Source organism: Cherax quadricarinatus, chromosome 52 (assembly GCF_038502225.1).
Source record: "Cherax quadricarinatus isolate ZL_2023a chromosome 52, ASM3850222v1, whole genome shotgun sequence".
Lineage (NCBI taxonomy): Eukaryota > Metazoa > Arthropoda > Malacostraca > Decapoda > Parastacidae > Cherax > Cherax quadricarinatus.
The window spans coordinates 27,729,809-27,755,517 of record NC_091343.1 but is presented as its reverse complement, the minus strand read 5'-3'; the positions used below and the strand labels follow the sequence as shown (position 1 = coordinate 27,755,517).

The following is a 25,709-nucleotide window of genomic DNA, read 5'->3' as shown; positions in this document are numbered from 1 at the left end:
AAATCCAACCCCTCCCACTCATGTACTTATCCAACCTAAATTTGAAACTGCCCAAAGTCCCAGCCTCAATAACCCAACTAGGTAGACTGTTCCACTCATCAACTACCCTATTTCCAAACCAATACTTTCCTATGTCCTTTGTAAATCTAAACTTATCTAATTTAAATCCCTTACTGCGGGTTCTCTCTTGGAGAGATATCCTCAAGACCTTGTTAATATCCCCTTTATTAATACCTATCTTCCACTTATACACTTCGATCAGGTCTCCCCTCATTCTTCGTCTAACAAGTGAATGTAACTTAAGAGTCTTCAATCTTTCTTCATAAGGAAGATTTCTAATGCTATGTATTAATTTAGTCATCCTACGCTGAATGTTTTCTAACGAATTTATGTCCATTCTGTAATATGGAGACCAGAATTGAGCTGCATAATCTAGGTGAGGCCTTACTAATGATGTATAAAGCTGCAGTATGACCTCTGGACTTCTGTTGCTTACACTTCTTGATATAAATCCCAGTAATCTATTTGCCTTATTACGTACGCTTAGGCATTGCTGTCTTGGTTTAAGGTTGCTGCTTACCATAACCCCCAAGTCCTTTTCGCAATCTGTATCGCTAAGTTCTACATTATTTAACTTATAAGTGCTAGGGTTATGGACACTTCCGAGCTTCAGAACCTTGCATTTATCTACATTGAACTGCATCTGCCACTATTCTGACCAAGAGTAGAGTTTGTCTAAATCCTCCTGAAGTTCCCTAACATCTACGTTTGAATCAATTATCCTACCTATCTTCGTGTCATCGGCGAATTTGCTCATATCACTAGTAATTCCTTCATCAAGATCATTGATATATATTATAAACAACAACGGGCCCAAGACTGATCCCTGTGGAACGCCACTTGTTACCGATCCCCACTCGGATTTAACCCCATTTATGGACACTCTCTGCTTCCTGTCTGTGAGCCATGATTCGATCCACGAGAGCACTCTTCCCCCAATGCCATGAGCTGCCACTTTCTTCAACAGTCTTTGGTGCGGAACTCTATCAAATGCCTTACTAAAATCTAAGTAAATAATATCAAATTCTTTATCGTGGTCAACAGCCTCAAAAGCTTTACTGAAAAAAGTTAATAAATTAGTTAGACAAGACCGGCCTCTTGTGAATCCATGCTGAGTATCATTAATCAAGCTATGCTTATCGAGATGGCTTCTTATAATTTGAGCTATAATTGACTCTAGTAATTTGCCTACAATTGAGGTCAGGCTTATTGGGCGGTAATTTGACGGTAACGACTTGTCCCCTGTTTTAAAAATAGGAATTACATTAGCCATCTTCCACATATCAGACACTACACCTGTTTGAAGAGATAAATTAAAAATATTAGTTAATGGTTCACAGACTTCCATTTTGCATTCCTTTAGAACCCTTGAAAAAACCTCATCAGGACCCGGTGACTTATTTTGCTTCAGTCGGTCTATCTGCTTCACAACCATTTCACTAGTGACTATGATGTTACATAATTTATCTTCTTCTGGCCCACTATAAAAATTAATTACCGGAACACTACTAGTGTCTTCCTGTGTAAAAACCGAGAGAAAATAATTTTTTAAAATCGAGCACATTTCATTCTCTTTGTCAGTAAGATGCCCATAGTTATTTTTAAGGGGACCTATTTTATCTCTGACTTTTGTTCTATATACCTGGAAAAAAAAAACTTTTTGGGTTAGTTTTAGAATCCCTAGCAACTTTAATTTCATAGTCCCTTTTAGCTTTTCTTATCCCCTTTTTAATGTCCCTCTTAGTGTCAATATACTGATTCATAAGATGACCCTCGCCTCTTTTGATACGCCTATAAATTCCTTTCTTATGCCCTAGTAGATATTTCAGCCTATTATTCATCCATTTTGGGTCATTTCTATTTGATCTAATTTCTTTATAAGGGATAAATGTTCTTTGAGCAGCATGTATTGTGTTCAGAAAACTGTCATATTGATAGCTCTCTTCGTTACCCCAGTTAACAGATGATAAGTGTTCTCTAAGCCCATCGTAATCTGCTAAGCGAAAATCTGGGACTGTTACTGAGTTATCCCTACTATCATACTTCCATTCAATTCTAAATGTAATTGATTTGTGGTCGCTAGCACCCAGTTCTTCTGAAACTTCTAAATTATTAACAAGGGATTCATTGTTTGCCAGAACTAAGTCAAGCAGGTTATTACCCCTTGTAGGTTCTGTCAGAAACTGCTTCAGAAAACAATCCTGAACTACTTCTAAGAAGTCGTATGATTCTAAATTCCCAGTCAAGAAATTCCAATCAATATGACTAAAGTTAAAGTCTCCTAGAATTACTACATTATCGTGCCTTGTGGCCCTAACAATTTCCTCCCATAGTAGTCTTCCCTGGTCCCTATCTAAATTTGGGGGACGGTATATCACACCTAAAGTTAATTTTTCATGCCCCTCTGAAAATTCTATCCAAACAGACTCTGTATGTGTTACTTCAGACTTAATACCCGTTTTAATGCAACAGCTCAAGCGATCTCGGACATACAATGCCACCCCACCCCCCTTCCCGATACTTCTATCTACTTGGAACAATTTGAAACCCTGAATGTGACATTCTGCAATCATGTCCCGACTTTTTGAATTAAACCACGTCTCAGTAATGGCAAATACATCTATGTTACCTGCACTTGCAACTAGTCTCAACTCGTCGATCTTATTCCTAGCACTGCGACTATTTGTGTAATATATACTTAAGGACCCTCCTTTCTCTTTATCATTCCAGCTCCTTTCTGTTATTCCACTAAACCTATTACTGTCCTTGTCAATTAGTGCCACTGGCCTTCCGATATCCACCTCATTTTGCCTATTACTAGTTCTCCTAGTACTCATATTACTACCCTGAGACTTCACAGTTTTCCCGCAGAAACCCATACCACTAACTATTCCTAGTTTAAAGACCTAACAGCTCCCTCCACTGCGTTGGCCAGTGCTCCCACCCCACACCTAGACAAGTGAACCCCATCCCTGGCATACATGTCATTTCTGCCATAGAAGAGGTCCCAGTTGTCAATGAATGTTACCGCATTTTCCTTACAGTATTTGTTCAGCCAGCAATTGACACCAATTGCTCTGGACAACCGTTCATTTCCAACTCCTCTCCTTGGCAAAATGCCACATATGACAGGTTTCCCACCCTTCTTCCTAATTATCTCTATTGCTGACCTATACCTGCTAATCAGGTCCTCACTCCTACGTCTGCCAACATCGTTGCCTCCAGCACTGAGACAGATAATAGGATTGCTCCCATTACCTCTCATGATGTCATCCAGACTGCTAACAATATCCTTCATCCCAGCCCCAGGAAAACACACTCTCTGCCTCCTACTCCTATCCTTCAAACAGAATGCCCTATCCATGTACCTAATCTGACTATCCCCAACAACAACAATGTTTTTACCTTCCTTGGCGTCGTCCGTAGTGATGCTCCGAGTAGTCGACTCAAATTCGCCAGGTAGCATTACACCACTTGTAGAATTCGTCATGACGTTCTCGATGGTCTTCGTTGGGGTTTCTAGGGATGTCTCACTCACGTCTGCCAATGCTTCCTTGGTGCTCGTTGTGGCATTCCCAGTAGAACACTCACATTCGTCAGGTAGCACCGAGAATGAGTTGGAAGTTTCCACGGCAGTCTTCTGGTTTCTCGTTGTTTCTGCCTCTACAACCGTTTTCTTAATCTTCAGCTTGGTTCCATGTTGCCCGACCACTGACCAAGCTCCCCTCTTAACCTGGGGACTCACAACAGGAGGATTACTACGAATCCTCTTGTTCTCCTCCGTTAATCGCCGTATCTCCAGTTTAGCAACTCTGAGTTCTTCTCTCAGCTGCTGGTAAAGCTGCTCAAGAGAGGGCATCCTGGTTCAGATTCACAGAGAGCACACAAACAGGTCTTCACAGAGCTAAGTACACGTCAAAGGAAGGCAATTAAAAGGGCTTAGACCACACCTCACAGTCAACTCCCACAACAAACACCTGACGCACGACAATACCGGACTCATAACAAAAGAGGAACACTGCAGTAGGTCCGCTGGTCCAACTAGACAGGTCCTCACGACATCCCACTAGCAAAATTTTCTACCCAAGAAATAAGGTTTATTATTTGTCCAATACATTATTAAGCTCTAACCAAATTTTATTAATTATAAATGAGTCTAATTTATATAAACCTAAGGAAATATTTATATTATTGTCAAAACTGCTTTTTATGAAACAAGATTCAATTATATTTCTGTCAACCATGGACTTGCTTGATGCAACTTTCTCAACTTTTTGAAAATCAAGTTAATGGTTAAAATCTCTTACATGAATAAATAGAGCATTGGAATCTTGCCCAGTTCTAATGCTATATTTATGTTGTTTTAATCTAAGTTCGAGATTTTTACCAGTTTGACCGTAATAAACTTCATCGCAAATTTTACAAGGAATCTTATAGACACATCCGTCAGCATTTAGGGGGGAATTCTTTATCAAAAGTTTTTTTACTGTATCAAGATTTTTAAATACAACTTTAATATTAAAAGTCTTAAGAAGAGAATGCATATCAACCAAGTTTTCATGGTAAGGGAGAACCAACATATTTTTAGTTGAATAAGATTGTTGTACCTTTTTGGGTTGTAAAAAGTATTTCTAGCAATTTTAAATGATTTATCAATTACATTTCTCGGGTATTTCAGATCAATGGCTATTTCATAAATTTTGGATATTTTTTCATCTATGAACCCTGGACTACAAATACGTAGAGCTCTCAAAAACATTCATGAGAAAACAGACACTTTAACTCTATCTTGATGGGAAGAATAATAGTGTACATGTGAACAGTTATTTGTACAAATAACTGTTCCTATGTACTCTATTATTTCTTTTAAAGGCTACACACCGATCTTGTGAGTGATTTCTCGATTGGTGTGTTATTTTGTTTTTATTTTAGCCTTTATTGTCGGCTCGGGTCATCCGACACAGGCGAGATAAGAAGGGCAGCATTGATCTTGAAAAGATCTTACGATCATTCTGGCATTTGTACCTTCACTGGTTTCCCATCCACTCTTAGCCAACTCACTACACACCATTCTAGCAACCGTTCCCCAGGTATAACCCCACCAACGTTATCACGGTGGTTCTCTACTGGTGGCGCAACTGTTTCACAAGTGTTGTGGTGGTCACAGGATCCCAGTGCTTCTCTTCATCAAAATCTCTACTTGTGTTGGGGTCACTGTTTACTCAGTGTGTCAGCAGTCATGTCCATCTGTGACCGCCCCCATCATCAAAAACAGCTCGGTGTTCCAAACCACGATTCAGAGGTACATACATGGCCACAACATCGGCACGACACCGTTCTCCAATACGTATTGTGTACATAATAGCTTCGAGTCTCTATTTATATATTTCATTTTTCATTTCTTTGCTTCAAGTAAGATTAATTTCATGTTGATGTGTTTTATATTCTTTACTAGTTTAACTTATTATTAATAAGATTGTTTATCTGATTATATTATCATTGGTTTTCTATCTTTACATCTCAATAATATGGAACCAGCCTCATTGAACACTCCGAGGGTCTGATTGGGCTGCTAAACCTTCACAATCAATAAGTTGCAATTTGTTTGTATCATGAGTTACCCCTGAATGTGGGTGGAAGATTAATTTGAAATTGTGTTTAGGTAAAAAGCTCCCACACATGTGACTATTTTCATGCATGGCTGCTCGATGCACATTGCTGCATAGACCATTATTACATTTTTTCCGTTTCATATTATTATTATAATCAAGGGGGAAGCGCTAAACCCGGAGGATTATACAGCACCTAGGGGGGGATGTGGAAGGCATTCAGGCTTAATTCGGGGAACTGGAGCACAGATCCAATTCCCTAAATCAAGAGCCCCTCACCAACATCAAGGAACCTTCCTTCCGTGTCATAACTGGTGGAAGACTTTTTTTTGATCGACCGTTTTGCCTCTTTTAACCTCGAAATAGTATAATATTTTACGTTATTACAATATTTTCCTCCTTGATGCTGGTGATTCGCTGCTGATCGAAGGAACCGAACTTATCTTCTCCTTGCTTGAATCCAAGAGCAGTATATGATTCCTAGAGATTTAGCATTTTCATTTGATTAAAATATAACAATTGCGAGCGGAATTACTCTTCAGCGGCTGTTGTATCGTATGTAACAGAACGTTTCATTCCTCAAGGCCGTGTAGGCATACATTTTGTTACATCTATGTTATAACTGGAAAATTCATCTTATAAAAAGGAAACATATACAACCTACAATCTACTTCAACCAACTTCACCACACTCCAGTTCATCTTTACCCAGTACTCACATTAGCTTACTAACACACTGCTACTAGTGAGTAAAACCATAAATATTTATAAACAGAGACTCCATGACACCCCTCCTTCTTCAGGCTGCTCAACCTGCAGGCTGTACAAAAACAGGCCTCTGAACACTAGGACCTAACAAGTAAACATGATGGCATTTAAACCAATAAACTAACTTATGGTACAAACTTATAAAAAAAAATATCTACAATACAAACCGTGACGTATTAGGACATTTTGCTGCAGGTGCTACGCTCCATAAACTGACACACACACACACCTCACTCTCCTCTCATGGCCGCTCTGACTGACCAGGAACAATACGCGTCCACTTTTACTACAAATCCCGGAAAATGAAATATATAGTGTCTTTTATATACAATCTTCACCAATATACTGCATAATAAATGGGACTTTAAACATTGAATATTTTTCTACGTTTCTCCTCTCAGGGAAGGTTCATTGATGCTGATGAGGGGCTCTTGATCTAGGGAATTGGATCTGTGCTCAAGTTCTCTGAATTGAGCCTGAATACCTTCCATCCACCCTCCACATGCGCTGCACAATGCGCTCCCCTATGATTATAATTATAATAAAATTTCTACTTTTCTATTAAATGTATCCTAAACACAGGTAGTTTTATGGCTTCAGAATATGTGGCCAACGAATACTACACAAGCATAACTCAGGTAGCACTACCTCTGTCTTGCAGCTCCTCACTCACTTCACCCGCTACATAAACTCTGTTTTCTATTCTCTGAATTGGAATGGAAAAGCTGCTGGATGAAAATACGTTCCATTAATAAATCTCCTTGCAACTGAATTTGTCCTTGTGAATCTTGAGAAAGAGAGGGAGGGAGAGAGAGAGAGAGAGAGAGAGAGAGAGAGAGAGAGAGAGAGAGAGAGAGAGAGAGAGAGAGAGAGAGAGAGAGAGAGAGAGAGAGAGAGAGAGAGAGAGAGGGAGAGAGAGAGAGAAGGGTCACTGTGCTGCTGATCTACTGTGAAATCTCTCCATTAAGTAGCAACAGACACTGGATGAATCGAAGGTCAACTGCAGGCACCATGAGTAGCCGGTTCGCCACTATGCCTTCTCAATGATTACGTTCAACGAAGAGAAATTCTTAACGGGATGGAGTCAACAAGAGACACTATCGGAGCAAGTGTTCGACAGGAAAGTGCCCATATACTGACGACTGTTCTCTGACATCTACTTATTCAAGAGAGAAAATGCTAACTGCTCTAAGTTACATAAATTACCAGTTTACAACTATGTGAGTCTAAGGAAAATGATGGCAGGTGGTCTAGGCACCATCATGATGCTAATGTTAGAGCAATGGCAAGAATGAACAGGAGAGTGTTGGTACCCGGGGATGAAATTTGACTCCTGACTGACTATGAAGAACAATGCTGCAAACAAAGCAAACAGGAAGCTTACACCACCTAGACGTATCTTGCATCTGCTACAGGATTCTATACGAGGCACAAGTACGCTCACACCTTGAGTATGCTCTACCATCTTGGAGTGCCTGTCTTTCATCTCGTCTGTGACTTCCTGACAGAATAGCAAGACTTCATCTCTCGCCTGGACAGATCTGTCGTTTCAGCAGCGCCTTCAATACTGCAGGGATGTGGATGGCCTTAATCTTATGTACACGGCCAATATTGTGAAAATAACAAACTTAGCTCTAGTCCGCGGACAATGAGAAATGAGCTTCTACATAACAAGATGAGCAGCAAACATCAATTGTATCCTGGCTATATCCTTCTCCAGAACATCACTTCACCTGCGATCATTTATTCGAAGGATGACTCAAGTCGAACATGTTCATACCGCTTTCCCACGAATGGCATCATCTTCATTCTGTTCCCTATTTGCGTATCTCTTAACAATAAACTTCCTTTCAAATGAGCTGTTGTAGGTGACTGATCATAGCTTTCAAACAAAGTTAGGAATCCTGTACCTAGCCTTGTAAAACCCAGTGTAATGGAGAGAGAGGGAGAAAGAGAGAGAGGCTGGTACAATGTAACACAGTGATTTGTGTAACATCTTCCTTTAGTGGAAAAGTGGATAGCATAAACAGTGTTTATTAAGTGATAGTGAGAAGGCAACACTTCCAGCTAGTGGCCCACTGCCGCCCGCCCTCACTACCCACCCGGCTATAAACACCCCCTCCCACGACACTCCACCCCACCCACGACATCACCACCCACCCTCTCTCTCTCCTGTGAACTTCAAACCTACAAGCCTCCTCTGGGATGACTTCACACCGCAAAATAGTAAGAATATCTACGCTATCTGGCTATTGTCCCAGTAGTTACTGCAGTGTTTGTGGGTATACCACAAGGGACAAAATTCTTCTTAGATGTAAGGAGCCTACTTGTTCCAACTACTGCCACACAGATTGCATTCCAGAAGAAGAATTTTGTTGCAGCCAGGTTGAAAATTTCAGAAAATTTAAGGATATCCATAATCCTGTGGTATATGTGGATACAAGCCTGGAGCTACAGGAGGAAGGTTCAGAAGTCCTACCTCAGGGACTCCTGTCCAAAGATCAAGACTGCCCTCTTGGGCTGTGTTGTAAAATTGCAGCTAAGATAATCCATCACAAGGAAGCACCTCATGAGCTCCTCAAATCATTAGATAACCTACAAGCTATTGTAGAAGGCCAGTGCAAGCCTGCATCAAGTGACATAAGCTGCTCAGCTGATGGTGACACTATTGACAAAGACTGGAAGTCCCACAGTGAACTTAACTCAGGGGTAAACAACTGGTGGAATTCTGTCATCGCTAAGGTCCCACAGACTGACAGAGTTCAAAACACTACCTTTGGGAATCCTAACACAATTCCTCTGACCACCACAGTGGGAACAAATCCTCTTCCCAGCAACGAGGGAAGCCTTGGATCTGTTAATTCTCCTACACCTGACATCTCTGCTTCAGCCACAGCCAGTCTACTTGACAGTGCACATACCATCTCTGATCCTACACCTGTCAGCACACCTGCCGATACTATTCTAGAATCTGGTAGCAGTGCTTCGTCAGCAAGTTCTGAGCCAGGAGTTTCTCCACCAGAGAACGGTGCAGTTAATGATCAGGGAACTATCGCTGCACCTGATCACCTACTGTGCCGAAGTACGAACAGCAGGGACACATCTGTCAGAACTGGTAGAGGACGGGGCAGAGGACGTGGAGGAGGACGTGGAGGAGGAAGACATCTACAGCCGTCTCACCCTCCACTAACACAGTTCCAGCGGCAGAATCTGAGGACAAATCTGCAAAACTCAGGAGGTGCAACAAATCCTAGTCCACCCTCCCAGGCACCTAGGCTGTGCTCTCGCTGTCACCGGAAGGGGCACACTGCCAACAACTGCCTGCGAGATACCAGGTGTAATTACTGCTACAAGAAAGGACATAAGGAGGACCAGTGTCGGAAGAAAAAGGAACTTGACAGACAGGGCCACCTGTTTAGAGACCTGTTCTCAGAACAAACCAGCAGGATCTCTGAATTGGTGAACACTCTCACACGTCACCCACTTAGCTACTCCTATCCCAGCCCAGCAGGTGGGATTGTGCCTCATACATCCCTGCAGCTGCCTCAGTACCCTACCTCTCTCAAGGGCAGGCACCTTACATTCCCTACACACCCACCACCTCAAGCTGACCACTTCATCATGAGGAGCCAGTCTATCAGCATCCTGTCGGCCAACATTAGAGGTTTCATTACTAATGTTGGAGAGCTCACACATAGTTTTGTGAACACTCGACGTCCCGACATGATAGCTGTTGTTGAAACATTTTTGGATGACAGGACTACAGAAAATTTTGCAAGAATTGCTGGCTACACCTCATGGATGAGAAGAGACAGGCAAGGGCAAGGAGGAGGTGTTGCTGTGTGCTTCTCTAAAAGTGTTCATGCCCAGCACATTGATGTTGCCACTCCTACACATCTTGAAATGATGTTCTTCAAGCTCTGTATAAACACTAGTACCTCTGTACTAGCATGTGCAATGTACAGACCTCAGTGGCAACATGCAGACCCTATCAACTTCCTAATGGAAAATATTGACTCCCTTCTGCTACAACACAACTGTCAACATATTATAATTGTTGGTGACCTCAACCAGCACCATATACAGAGGGACTTTGATGACCTTCTTGCAGTGTTTGACATGAGAAACTTTGTTGATTTCCCTACTCATATCTCTGGCTCCTCCCTTGACCCAGTAGTGAGTGATCTGGCAGAAGGCATAGTCACTTGTCAACTCCTCGGCTATGTTGGATCGTCTGACCACAAGGCTGTTTTTATGACACTTAAAATCCCAAAAGAACGAGGTGAGGAGTCCACACGCACAACCTGGCTATGGGAAAGAGGTAATTGGCCAGTGTGGCATGCAAAGAGTACGTAACCTTTATTCGGCGCATGGACACACCCTCATTTACAGGCTATCTCCCCCAACCAGCGAACCAGGTTGCTAAGAGTTGATGATGGGGCCCCATCGTTCAACTAGTGACCAGGTTCTAGCCAATAAGAAGGTGGGATTGACAATCGCAGAGGTTATGTGGATACCGCTCTCCTGTCTGCCCTTGTCATTCCCACTCTAGAGCTGGTTGAAGCACGGTCTGCTATCTTGTGGCTTCTATTTCTGCCTTGCTTACCGTGGAGTGCACTATATTTATCACTGTACATAGTGTACATATTGCTGTTATAATTGGTGAAGGATAATATAAGTCTAAACTTTTTCTACTGTGTTTATTTGCTCCCATTACACCTGGGATAACAGGCCATTTGAAATCCTAGGTTGTAATATGGGGGCCTGTCCGGGAGCTGGACTTAGAGAAACGGTTGAGCTTAGGGTGAAGCTTGTAGCAGGAACATTGTGTAGCTTGCTGTTTCGCTTCGCTTTACAAATTTTGCGTGTCAGTTGCTTATGATCAGCCTTGCTATTGTGTGATCGTTCAACAGCTCGCTACTAGCTTGTTCAGTGTGCTCGCTTCGCTACGGTCAATCTTGTGTGCAGTCGGCTTTGCTTGTATGCGTATTCTGCAATCGTACTGTGCATAGCTAAGCGTGTTCTGCAAATTAACGTGTTACGTTGGGGTATTCGTACTGTGCATAGCGAATAACTTATGCCACCTAGACGAGTCAGACGCCTGGTGTCGGCATATACTTTGCATAACCTACCTAAATTGTCCCTACAGCGTTGTTGGCAAATTGCTCGTTCCATTGGCATTCCCTATAAACGCACTCTCACAGCTGCGCAACTGCGTTCACTTATTGCTGACATACTTATTGAAGAAGAGATGGCACATCAAACTCCTCCCTTTACGGGAGCTAGGGAAAAAACTACTATGTTCTCGCAGGAGGAAGATGATACACCTACGGAGCAAAATGGTCAGTATAGTGCAGCTGGGTTGTCTCAGGGTGAATCAGCGTCGTTGGCACTTGAGCTGGCAAAAATCAATCTTGAGCAAACTAGGGAACAGAGAGCATTCGCAAGGGAAGAATTTGATAGGGAAAGAGAGAGGAGGCAGTTTTCGCATTCTGTAAACGATTTCAGTTTACAAAAAGCAGTACAGCTTGTTCCCCGCTTCAATGAGGCCGAACCAGAGCAATTTTTCGAAAGCTTCGAAAATCAGGCTCGAGCCTTGAGGTGGCCGGAACAGCACTGGGCAGCGTTGGTTCATACAGCATTATTGGGTAAGGCACAGGAATTTACGTCGGTATTAACTGACGCTGAATTCTCTGATTATCAAGTAGTGAAGACCACAGTGTTGGGAGCATATACATGTATCCCAGCTAAATATCGTAAGACCTTCAAATTGAACAGGCGGCAGCTTGGTCAATCCCTGGTGGACTTTGTGAGACAGCAAACCAAAGCTTTTACCAGCTGGTATAAAGCGAGTGGTGTCTCTAACTTTGAGGAGCTGGTGCAGCTTATTCTGATTGATAACCTGCTGGAGTCTGTGGGACCAGAGGTTCGTGTCTTTCTGCAGGATCGTGACTTAACCACTGCATTGGAGGCGGCCAGGTTGGCTGATACCTTCGAAACGAACCGCTCCTTGTCCGAGCGGTCCCGTCTCTCTTTTCAACAGTCTGGCGTGAGCAGAGATCGACAACATTGGAGAATGAAGTGCCAGCCGGAGGGAGAGCGTCTACGTCATCCAACCAAGTCACCTGGTGAGCCACGCTTCTCAACATATGGTCCCCCTGCGGAGAGGCAAACTACTTATGGAGCATCTCGACAACAATATCCAGAGAGGCACCAGCCAGAACGACACCACTTGCAACGTCATCAGGGAGTAAAGGGCAAGCCTGTCGTCTGCTTCAGGTGCAATAAAGTAGGTCACATCAGTTCCAACTGCCCCCAAAAACCTCAACCCATCGGGAAAATCTCTAATATCCCTAGTAACATGTCCCCTAGAGAAGTAGAAAAAGGTATGGCCCCTTATTATTGCGAAAGTCTTATTTCCCTTCAGGAAAACTCAGAACCAACTAAAGTAAATACCTTTAGAGATACTGGAGCATATTGCTCACTTGTCAGAGAAGGAATATTACCCCTTTCAGAGAATACTTCCTTGAATTCCTCAGTTTTATTGGAAGCCTATGGAGGAGCTATATATTCAGTTCCTTTGCATAAAATTTATGTACAGTGCAAATATTACACTGGGTACTTGACTGTAGGTATCTCAAAAGGATTTCCCATGAAAAATGCCATGTTATTACTGGGTAATAACATTACTACTGTTACTTCGTGTCCTGAACCTATAATGATTAATGCTTCTCCAGTGTTGGCCATAACTCGGGCAACATCCCAAGGGTTGTCTGGGGAGAATGTTGACCTATCCTTGGACGACTCCGATCTCGGAATAGCCACGTTGTTTTATGAGACACACCGGCCGGAGTCTCGTAAATCAAGTGAACAGACCCCGATCAAGCCTTCCTATTCCCAGGTTGCAGGATTGCCAGATGTCTCTGTTTCCATGCCCGAGGGACTGTCCTTCCGGGAGGAACAACGAAAGGACCCTTCTTTAAAATTCGCTTTTCAGGCAGCCATGGGTAAATCCTCTTTGGGTCATCCAGTCAAGTATGAAGTTAAAAATGATTATTTGGTTTGCACTGAGACTGGTAAGGAGATAGAGGGCCGGCAATTATACGACAGGTTAGTGGTTCCAACCAAGTATAGACCTCAGATATTAAATATAGCTCATAATACGTCATCAGGAGGTCACTTAGGAATTACAAAAACCTTGTATAGAATCACAAAAGAATTTTATTGGCCAAAATTAAAGAAAGATGTGAAGAATCATATTAGGTGTTGCCGAGAATGTCAGCAAGTTGGAAAACCTGGACATTCCATTAAACCTGCACCTCTCCAACCCATACCTGCTGATGGAGAACCTTTTGCAGATTTAATTATAGATTGTGTAGGTCCACTACCTAAGTCAAAGTCTGGAAATCAGTATTTATTTACAATTATGGATAAAGTAACCAGATATCCTGAAGCGATCCCAATGCGTAGTATCAATACTAAAGCTATTCTCAAAGCTTTAACAAAATTCATTTCTTGTTTTGGCATTCCTAAAACTATACAAAGTGATCAAGGTACTAACTTCACTGCCAAAGCATTTAGGGAAGTATTAACTAGGTTAGGGATAATTCACAACTTATCCACTGCCTATCACCCTCAGTCCCAAGGCGCCTTGGAAAGATTCCACCAAACATTAAAAACAATGATGAGAAGTTTTTGCATGCACTTTCCGACAGATTGGGATGAATCTCTACCTTTGTTGCTGTTCTCAGTACGAGAGACGGTGCAAGAGTCTACAGGGTATAGTCCGTTTGAGCTGATCTTTGGGCACAATGTACGAGGTCCTCTTCGGGTGCTCAAAGAAGGATGGATGGGAGAAGACGTAAGCTCAGCACTCTACAACCCGTCTTCAAGGTTGCAGGTGGCACGTGAGTTAGCCACGGCTAACCTAAAGATAGCTCAAAGTAAGATGAAACAGAGGTATGACAAAAGTGCACAATTCCGCTCCTTCCATCCAGGAGACAAGGTGTTGGTGCAGGAACCTATACCTGGCCACACCTTGAAAGCTAGATTTACGGGACCTATGCAGATAGTAAGTAGATTATCTGATTTAAATTATGTGGTAGCTCCCATTGATAAGACCTCAAAAACAAAAACTTACCACATTAATCAAATCAAGGCCTTTCATACACCAGATAAAGTCCCAGTAATGACTCTGTCCTCTACCTCTGAGGACGACTCTGACTCTTTGCACTCTATCTCTGAAATTAATACTAAACTTTCAAATTCTGTCCTCCTCAAGGATCCTAGCCCGTTAATGGATGGATTATCTGAAATACAAGCAACCAATTTAACTGAGCTTCTACAGTCATATCCTAATATTTTTTCGGATGTGCCGAAAAAATGTACGTTAGGTTACCATGATGTAGATGTGGGAAAATCTAAACCAATTAAACTCTCCCCCTACAGAGCTAATCCTGAAAAGCAGAGGCTACTTCAGCAGGAAGTAGACTTCTTGTTAGAACATGGTTTAGTGGAGGAGTCATCTAGTCCATGGGCTTCACCGTGCATCCTAGTAAAAAAGGCTGATGGAGGGTTTCGTATGTGCACAGACTACCGTAAAGTGAACGAGGTCACAATCACAGATGCTTACCCTCTTCCTCGTCTGGATGACGTAATTGACTTTGTGGGTAAGGCTACTTTTGTGTCCAAATTAGATCTCCTTAAAGGTTACTATCAGGTACCTTTGACAGATAAGGCGAAGGAAATCTCTGCCTTCGTAATTCCAGGAGGTCATTATCAGTATACAGTTACCCCCTTCGGAATGAAAAATTCCCCCTCTTCATTCCAGAAACTCGTCCATCAGGCTATTAAAGGACTTGAAGGCACGGCAGCATACCTAGATGATATTGTTGTGGTGTCTGATACTTGGGATCAACACCTACTTAGACTTAAAGCTCTGTTTGAGACCTTTAAGAATTCCCAATTAACAGTTAATTTATCTAAATCTTCCTTTGGCCAGGCCACTATCACTTTTCTAGGCCATGAAGTAGGTAGTGGTAATGTTGCACCTAAACTTGCTAAAGTTCTTTCGATTAAAGATTATCCAGTTCCTCATGATAGGAAATCTCTTCAACGTTTCCTAGGCATGATAGGATTTTACAGAAGATTCTGTAAGAATTTCTCAGATATTGTAGCCCCTCTTACCTCTCTTACCAGTCATAAAGTTCCCTTTAATTGGACGTCAGATTGTAACACTGCTTTTAATAAAGCAAAAAGATTATTGTGCTCTGCCCCCATTCTCCTGTCTCCAGACTTCTCCAAACCTTTTTCATTACAGGTTGATGCTTGTGAGTCTGGGGTTGGGGCGGTACTATTACAAATCGGGAACAAGGAGCTGCAGCCAATCGCATACTTTTCAGCTAAGTTCCAGCCACATCAGAGAGCTTACTCTACCATTGAAAAAGAAGCCCTCGCGCTGGTAATGGCTTTGGAACATTTCGATGTTTATGTGGGCCAGACATCGCAGGTGGTCACAGTCTACAGTGATCACAACCCGTTAGTCTATCTCCAAGCCATGAAGAATCACAACACAAGGCTTATGCGTTGGACGCTCAGGCTGCAGCCCTACAACCTGAAAATTCATTATATTGCCGGCAAAGCAAATGTGTTGGCAGACTCTTTGTCAAGAGTCTAGTTTAATATTTTATTTAGGTTAGGATGTATTTGTGGTAAACCCCCTTTCAAGCTCTTTTTTTTTATCCCCTGATGTGGGGGTTTTTTTTTAGTGAGGGGATACGGGCTACCGTCCGCTTGTATCTTGGACCTATGTTGGCCTATCTGACTGCTGTCTCACTCTGAGTTTAGGGTTTGGCTTTTGGTCACTAGGAAAGCTGAGCTCTATCTAAGAGTTGGATGGTGGAGAGGATAGGCGGTCCCATTATTTTGTGCCATGGCGGCACGGTTACCACTGGGAGGTGGCAGCCTAATCCTGAGCCTTCTCGGGGGTGGGGGTGTGGCATGCAAAGAGTACGTAACCTTTATTCGGCGCATGGACACACCCTCATTTACAGGCTATCTCCCCCAACCAGCGAACCAGGTTGCTAAGAGTTGATGATGGGGCCCCATCGTTCAACTAGTGACCAGGTTCTAGCCAATAAGAAGGTGGGATTGACAATCGCAGAGGTTATGTGGATACCGCTCTCCTGTCTGCCCTTGTCATTCCCACTCTAGAGCTGGTTGAAGCACGGTCTGCTATCTTGTGGCTTCTATTTCTGCCTTGCTTACCGTGGAGTGCACTATATTTATCACTGTACATAGTGTACATATTGCTGTTATAATTGGTGAAGGATAATATAAGTCTAAACTTTTTCTACTGTGTTTATTTGCTCCCATTACACCTGGGATAACAGGCCATTTGAAATCCTAGGTTGTAATAGCCAGCCCTTTGCTCTGAGCTCGCCACCACCGACTGGAATGCTCTTCTCCAAGGGGATGTTGACAACCAAGTGAAAGCCTTCACTGGACACATCCTTAATCTACAACAAAAACACATTCCTCACCGGCAATATGTGACGAAGCCTACAGATCAGCCTTGGTTTGGCTTTCGTTGTAGAGAGGCTGCTACTGCTAAGTACAAAGCATGGCTAAGGTATAAGAGACATCCTACCACCTATAACAGGAACTTGCACATGCAAGCCTGTAGGCATATGGGTGATGTTCAAAAGTGGGCCATTGCTAAATGGGAGGTGGACACTAAAAGAAAGTTAGCATCAGGTAGGGTAGGCTCCAAAACCTGGTGGTCCCTGGTCAAGGACAGACAAGGTTATCTGCCTGATGAACTTATTCCACCTCTAAATCGACAGGATGGGACCACCTCTACTAGTAGTCAAAAGAAGGCGGACCTCTTTGCTGAACACTTTGCTACCAAAATGCAAGTTCCTGATCCAGCAAGGGACCCTCCTTGGCTAGCTGCAAGAACTGTGTCAAAACTGTCAGTGGTGACAATAAGGCAGGAGGAGGTGCATTTCCTACTTAAATCGCTTGACCAAGAAAAGGCTGTGGGCCCAGACAAGTTGAGCCCAAGATTGTTGAGAAGATGTGCAGACCAGCTAGCAGCACCTCTAACTCGCATCTTTCAGCACTGCCTAGTACAGTGTAAATGGCCCTCTCTATGGAAAGAGGCGAATGTAGTCCCTGTTCACAAAAAGAAGAGCAGAGCAGAAATCAGCAACTACAGACCAGTGTCACTCCTGTCAATCACTGGTAAGATCCTTGAGACAATAATCTCAAGACAAATGACAGAGTTTTTTGACTACCACTCACTACTTTGTGATCGTCAATATGGCTTCAGGAAAGGTTACTCTGCTGCTGATCTGTTGTTAAACCTCTCCACTAAGTGGCACCAGTCACTGGATGAATCCAAAGTCAGCTGTGTGGTAGCACTGAACATTGCTGGCGCTTTCGACCGGGTGTGGCACCAGGGCCTCTTAGCAAAACTTCAAGCACTGGGAATTGCCGGCTCTACGCTATGTCTCCTCAGTGACTACCTTCAAGGTAGATCTCTAAGTGTAGTTCACAATGGAACGGAATCAGCAAGACATCCTATTGGGGCAAGTGTTCCACAAGGAAGCATGCTGGGTCCATTGTTATGGAATGTCTACTTCAACGACCTTCTTCATCTCATCCCAGAATCACATGCATATGCAGACGACTGTACACTGACATTCACTTATCCAAGAGAAGAAATGCCAGCTGCTCTAAGCTACATCAATCACCAGCTGAGAGCTATATCAGCTTGGGGAAATAGATGGCAAGTAACATTTGCACCTGAGAAAACGCAAATGATGATCGTCTCTAGGCACCATGATGGTAATGCTGGTGCAGTAGTAAGGATGAATGGGAGGATGTTGGCACCTGGAGAAGAAGTTGATATCCTTGGGGTGAAATTTGACTCCAAACTAACCATGAAGAACCATGTTGTAAATCTTGCAAACAAGGCAGCCCGGAAGCTTACAGCACTTCGCCGTATCTCCCATCTGCTTGACAGTACGGGTTGCAAGATCCTGTACGAGGCACAAGTACGCTCGCACCTTGAGTATGCTCCACTTTCTTGGTTTGCCTGCCCCCCCTCTCATCTGCGACTGCTTGACAGAGTAGAGAACAGAGCAAGACGTCTCATGTCTCGCCTGGACCCATCCTGGATAGATCTGTCATTTCAGCAGAGCCTTCAACATAGGAGGGATGTGGGTGGCCTTACTGTTATGTACAAGGCCAATATTGTCAAAATACCACACTTGGATCCACTTCGAGGACAGCGTGAAACAAGCTTTTATGCCACAAGACGGGCAGAAAGCAGCAACTTCACTCTGGCTGTACCCTTCTCCAGAACATCACTCCATCTGAGATCATACATATCCAGGATGACTAGAGTATGGAACACATTCGTACAGGATAATGATGTCAACGAGATAAAGTCAGTTGATCAAATGAAAATGCTGGCCCACAGATGGCTCCAACTTCATTCTGTTTCCTACTTGTATGTCTCATAACAATAAAAATGCTTTCAAATGAGCTGATGTAGGTAACAACTCTTAGCTTGCCAATAAAGTTAGGAATCCTTAACCTGTAAATAGCTGTCAATATAGCTAGGGATCCTTAACCTGTCAAACCCTGTGTAAAAAAAAAAAAAAAAAAAAAAGAGAGAGAGGGAGAGAGGGAGAGAAAAATTATTTTATGTTGTTCACACTAGTGGAAATAATATTCATATTTTGTTCCACGTAACAGACAAACAATCTCTTAAAATAACTTTCCTCGATTTAGATTAAAAAAAATATCTTGGGTTCTTAATTAGGCATATCAAGTCTCACCATCACATGAAGGTTTTCCAGCGTCTGTTATGTGATAAATACAGTGATTCTGTTATATGATTAATACAGTGATTCTGTTATATGATTAATACAGTGATTCTGTTATATGATAAATACAGTGATTTTGTTATATGATAAATGCAGTGATTCTGTTATATAATAAATACAGTGATTTTGTTATATGATAAATACAGTGATTCTGTTATATGATTAATACAGTGATTCTGTTATATGATAAATACAGTGATTTTGTTATATGATAAATACAGTGATTCTGTTATATGATAAATACAGTGATTTTGTTATATGATAAATGCAGTGATTCTGTTATATAATAAATACAGTGATTTTGTTATATGATAAATACAGTGATTCTGTTATATGATTAATACAGTGATTCTGTTATATGATAAATACAGTGATTTTGTTATATGATAAATACAGTGATTCTGTTATATGATAAATACAGTGATTTTGTTATATGATAAATGCAGTGATTCTGTTATATAATAAATACAGTGAATCGATTAAAATACACACAAAAAATATGGTTGTTAGCATCAACTTCGTACCTTATGTATGAGATCTTGACTGGTTCAGTACTTACTTTGGAAGAGAAGTATTTTAAAGACGAAGGTTGAGTGTGTCAGTGATTCAGGGTGTTGATCCTCACGGGCTGCCCGGGACTCTAGGAATGTTATACAGGCCAGGAAACCTCCTCCCAGTAACACTGTTGCTACCAGACACAACCACACCTTGTAATACACACATTTACTGATTACAATTCCGAATTACGAAATCATTGTGAATTACTGCACATGTATTTAGAGATAAAAGCGGTAGCAAGATCTTCTCACAATCGAATAGGTCTGGGTTCGATTCTCAGATAGTGCAAAACGGATGGGTATGTAGTCTTACACCTGAGACTTGTGTTCACCTGCCAGTAAATAGGTACCCGAATTTCAGTCCACCAGGGATTGCATCGTAAATAGTGGCAGACTGATTTAGTATTTGAATTTGTAATGAGCTGAGGTAAGATAACCGTTATTACTATCTATATAACATTAAAATCTAAATAAACCAGGTTTATTTAGGTCGCTGAGTGATCCCAGGAAGATACAAGCATCCTAAAAATGATCAATAAGGAACATTATTGACTTCTTTCCATCTGTATCTTTTATGCCCTAATAGTGACTCGACAAAAGTACAAGACGGACCGAAACGTCCTTGCGTGAGTGTTGACCAGATGGATCGAAATGTCCTTGCATGAGTGTTCTCCAGATGGACCGAAACGTCCTTGGATGAGTGTTCTCCAGATGGACAGAAACGTCCTTGCATGAGTGTCCTCCAGGTGGACAGAAACGTCCTTGCATGAGTGTTCTCCAGATGGACCGAAACGTCCTTGCATGAGTGTTCTCCAGATGGACCGAAACGTCCTTGCATGAGTGTTCTCAAAATGGACAGAAATGTCCTTACATGAGTGTTCTCCAGATGGACAGAAACGTCCTTACATGAGTGTTCTCGAGATGGACAGAAACGTCCTTGCATGAGAGTTGGCCAGATGGACAGAAACGTCCTTACATGAGTGTTCTCAAGATGGACAGAAAGGTCTTTGCATGAGTGTTCTGCAGAAGGACAGAATCGAACTTGCATGAATGTTGGCCAGATGGACAGAAACGTCCTTGCATGAGTGTTCTCAAGATGGACAGAAACGTCCTTACATGAGTGTTCTCCAGATGGACAGAAACGTCCTTGCATGAGTGTTCTCCAGATGGATCCAAATGTCCTTGCATGAGTGTTCTCCAGATGGACAGAAACGTCTTTGCATGAGTGTTCTCCAGATGGACCGAAACGTCTTTGCATGAGTGTTCTCCAGAGTTCTCCAGATGGACAGAAACGTCCTTGCATGAGTGCTCTGCAGATGGACAGAAACGTCCTTACATGAGGGTGCTCAAGATGGACAGAAACGTCCTCGCATGAGTGTTCTCCAGATGGATCCAAATGTCCTTGCATGAGTGTTCTCCAGATGGACAGAAACGTCCTTGCATGAGTGTTCTCCAGATGGACCGAAACATCTTTGCATGAGTGTTCTCCAGATGGACCGAAACGCTCTTGCATGAATGTTCTCCAGATGAACAGAAACGTAATTCCGTGAGTGTTCTCCAGATGGACAGAAACGTCCTTGCATAAGTGTTCTCCAGATGGACAGAAACGGCCTTGAATGAGTGTTCTCCAGATGGACAGAAACGTCCTTGCAGGAGTGTTCTCCAGATGGACAGAAACGTCCTTACATGAGTGTTCTCCAGATGGACAGAAACGTCCTTGCATGAGTGTTCTCCAGACGGACAGAAACGTCCTTACATGAATGTTCTCCAGATGAACAGAAAAGTCCTTACATGAGTGTTCTCCAGATGGACAGAAACGTCCTTGCATGAGTGTTCTCCAGAAGGACAGAAACGTCCTTGCATGAGTGTTGCCCAGAGGGACAGAAACGTCCTTGCATGACTGTTCTGCAGATGGACAGAATCGTCCTTGCATGAGTGTTCTCCAGATGGACAGAAACGTCCTTGCATGAGTGGTCTACAGATAAACCGGAACGTCCTCGGAGGAGTGTTCTCCACATGGACAGAAACGCCCTTGCATGAGTGTTCTCCAGAAGGAAAGAAACAGAAACGTCTTTGCATGAGTGTTCTGCAGATGGACCGAAACGTCCTTGCATGAGTGTTCTCCAGATGGACAGAAACGTCTTTGCATTAGTGTTCTATAGATCTACCGAAACGTCCTTGCATGAGTGTTCTCCAAATTGACAGAAACGTCCTATTATGAGTGTTCTCCAGATGGACCGAAACGTCCTTTCATGAGTGATCTCCAGATGGACAGAAACGTCCTTCCATGAGTGTTCTCCAGATGGACAGATACGTAAATGTCTTTGCATGAATATTCTCTAGATGGACAGAAACGTCCTTGCACGGGTGTTCTGCAGATGGACCGAAACGTCCTTGCATGAATGTTCTCCAGATGAGCAGAAACGTCCTTGCATGAGTGTTCTACAGATGGACAGAAACGTGCTTGCATAAGTGTTCTCCAGATAGACCGAAACGTCCTTGAATGAGTGTTCCCCAGATGAACAGAAACGTCCTTGCATGAGTGTTCTCCAGATGGACAGAAACGTCCTTGCAAGAGTGTTCTCCAGATTGACAGAAACGTCCTTGCATGAGTTTTGTCCAGATGGACAGAAACGTCATTGCACGAGTGTTCTCCAAATGGACCGAAACGTCCTTGCATTAGTGTTCTCCATATGGAAAGAAACGTCCTTGTATGAATGTTCTCCAGATGAACAGAAACGTCCTTCCATGAGTTATCTCCAGATGGACAGAAACGTCCTTGCATAAGTGTTCTCCAGATGGGCAGAAACGTCCTTGCATGAGTGTTGACCAGATGGATCGAAATGCCCTTGCATGAGTGTTCTCCAGATGGACCGAAACGTCCTTGGTTGAGTGTTCTCCAGATGGACAGAAACGTCCTTGCATGAGTGTTCTCGAGGTGGACAGAAACGTCCTGACATGAGCATTCTCCAGATGGACCGAAACGTCCTTGCATGAGTGTTGGCCAGATGGACAGAAAATCCTTGCATGAGTGTTCTCCAGATGGACCGAAACGTCATTTGATGGGTGTTCTCCAGATGGACAGAAACGTCCTTGCATGAGTGTTCTCAAGATGGACAGAAACGTCCTGACATGAGTTTTCTCCAGATGGACAGAATCGTCCTTACATGAGTGTTCTCCAGATGGACAGAAACGTCCTTGCATGAGTGTTCTGCAGAAGGACAGATTCGTACTTGCATGAGTGTTGGCCAGATGGACAGAAACGTCCTTGCATGAGTGTTCTCCAGATGGACAGAAACGTCCTTACATGAGTGTTCTCCAGATGGACAGAAACGTCCTTGCATGAGTGTTCTCCAGATGGACCCAAACGTCCTTGCATGAGTGTTCTCCAGATGGACAGAAACGTCCTTGCATGAGTGTTCTCGAGATGGACAGAAACGTCCTTGCATGAGCGTTCTCGAGATGGACAGAAACGTCCTTGCATGAGTGTTGACCAGATTGACAGAAACGTCCTTGTATGAGTGTTCTGCAGATGGACAGAAACGTCCTTGCATGAGTGTTCTCGAGATGGACCCAAACGTCCTTGCATATATATATATAAATATATATATATATATATATATATATATATATATATATATATATATATATATATATATATATATATATATATATATATATATATATATATATATATATATACACATATATATATATATATATATATATATATATATATATATATATATATATATATATATATATATATATATATATATATATATATATATATATATATATATATATGCAATAAGATCACAGTGAACAGGTGATTTTAAAATATGCAAAACAACCACTCTGAAAAATAGAGAAATTCCAAGCGCTTTCGTGACTACTCACATTATCAAGGAACTATGTGACTACTCACATTATCATAGTTCCTTGATAATGTGAGTAGTCACGAAAGCGCTTGGAATTTCTCTATTTTTCAGAGTGGTTGTTTTGCATATTTTAAAATCACCTGTTCACTGTGATCTTATTGCATATATATATATATATATATATATATATATATATATATATATATATATATATATATATATATATATATATATATATATATATATATATATATATATATATATATATATATATATATATATATATATATATATATATATATATATATATATATATATATATATATATATGCAATAAGATCACAGTAAACAGGTGATTTCAGAATATGCAAAACAACCACTCTGAAAGAATAGAGAAATTCCAAGCGCTTTCGTGACTACTCACATTATCAAGGAACTTGATAATGTGAGTAGTCACGAAAGCGCTTGGAATTTCTCTATTCTTTCAGAGTGGTTGTTTTGCATATATATATATATATATATATATATATATATATATATATATATATATATATATATATATATATATATATATATATACATATATATATATATATATATATATATATATATATATATATATATATATATATATATATATATATATATATATATATGTATATGTATATATATATATATATATATATATATATATATATATATATATATATATATATATATATATATATATATATATATATATGTATGTATATATATAATATATATATATATATATATATATATATATATATATATATATATATATATATATATATATATATATATATATATATATATATATATACATATATATATATATATATATATATATATATGTATATATATATATATATATATATATATATATATATATATATATATATATATATATATATATATATATATATATATATATATATATATATTTTATTATTTATTATCACACAGGCAGATTCCCACCAAGGCAGGGTGGCTCGAAAAAGAAAACCTTTCACCATCATTCACTCCATCACTGTCTTGCCAGAAGGGTGCTTTACTCTACAGTTTTTAAACTGCAACATTAACACCCCTCCTTCAGAGTGCAGGCACTGTACTTCCCATCTCCAGGACTCAAGTCCGGCCTGCCGGTTTCCTTGAACCCCTTCATAAATGTTACTTTGCTCACACTCCAACAGCACGTCAAGTATTAAAAACCATTTGTCTCCATTCACTCCTATCAAATACGCTCACGCATGCCTGCTGGAAGTCCAAGCCCCTCGCACACAAAACCTACTTTACCGCCTCTCTCCAACCTTCCCTAGGCCGACCCCTACCCCGCCTTCCTTCCACTACAGACTGATACACTCTTGAAGTCATTCTGTTTCGCTCCATTCTCTCTACATGTCCGAACCACCTCAACAACCCTTCCTCAGCCCTCTGGACAACAGTTTTGGTAATCCCGCACCTCCTCCTAACTTCCAAACTACGAATTCTCTGCATTATATTCACACCACACATTGCCCTCAGACATGACATCTCCACTGCCTCCAGCCTTCTCCTCGCTGCAACATTCATCACCCATGCTTCACACCCATATAAGAGCGTTGGTAAAACTATGCTCTCATACATTCCCCTCTTTGCCTCCAAGGACAAAGTGCTTTGTCTCCACAGACTCCTAAGTGCACCCCTCACTCTTTTCCCCTCATCAATTCTATGATTCACCTCATCTTTCATAGACCCATCCGCTGACACGTCCACTCCCAAATATCTGAATACATTCACCTCCTCCATACTCTCTCCCTCCAATCTGATATTCAATCTTTCATCACCTAATCTTTTTGTTATCCTCATAACCTTACTCTTTCCTGTATTCACCTTTAATTTTCTTCTTTTGCACACCCTACCGAATTCATCCACCAAT

The 25,709-nt window shown here is 41.5% G+C and overlaps 1 protein-coding gene across 1 annotated transcript in view; it reads right to left on the bottom strand.

Annotated features, from left to right (window-relative positions):
• Window positions 1–25,709, bottom strand: part of LOC138854203 (probable glutamate receptor) — a 278,593-nt gene that overhangs the window by 113,470 nt on the left and 139,414 nt on the right. Inside the window, exon 8 of the mRNA XM_070096001.1 lies at window positions 19,892–20,039. Coding sequence (XP_069952102.1) covers window positions 19,892–20,039 — 148 coding nt within the window. The remainder of the gene's footprint in view (window positions 1–19,891; window positions 20,040–25,709) is intronic.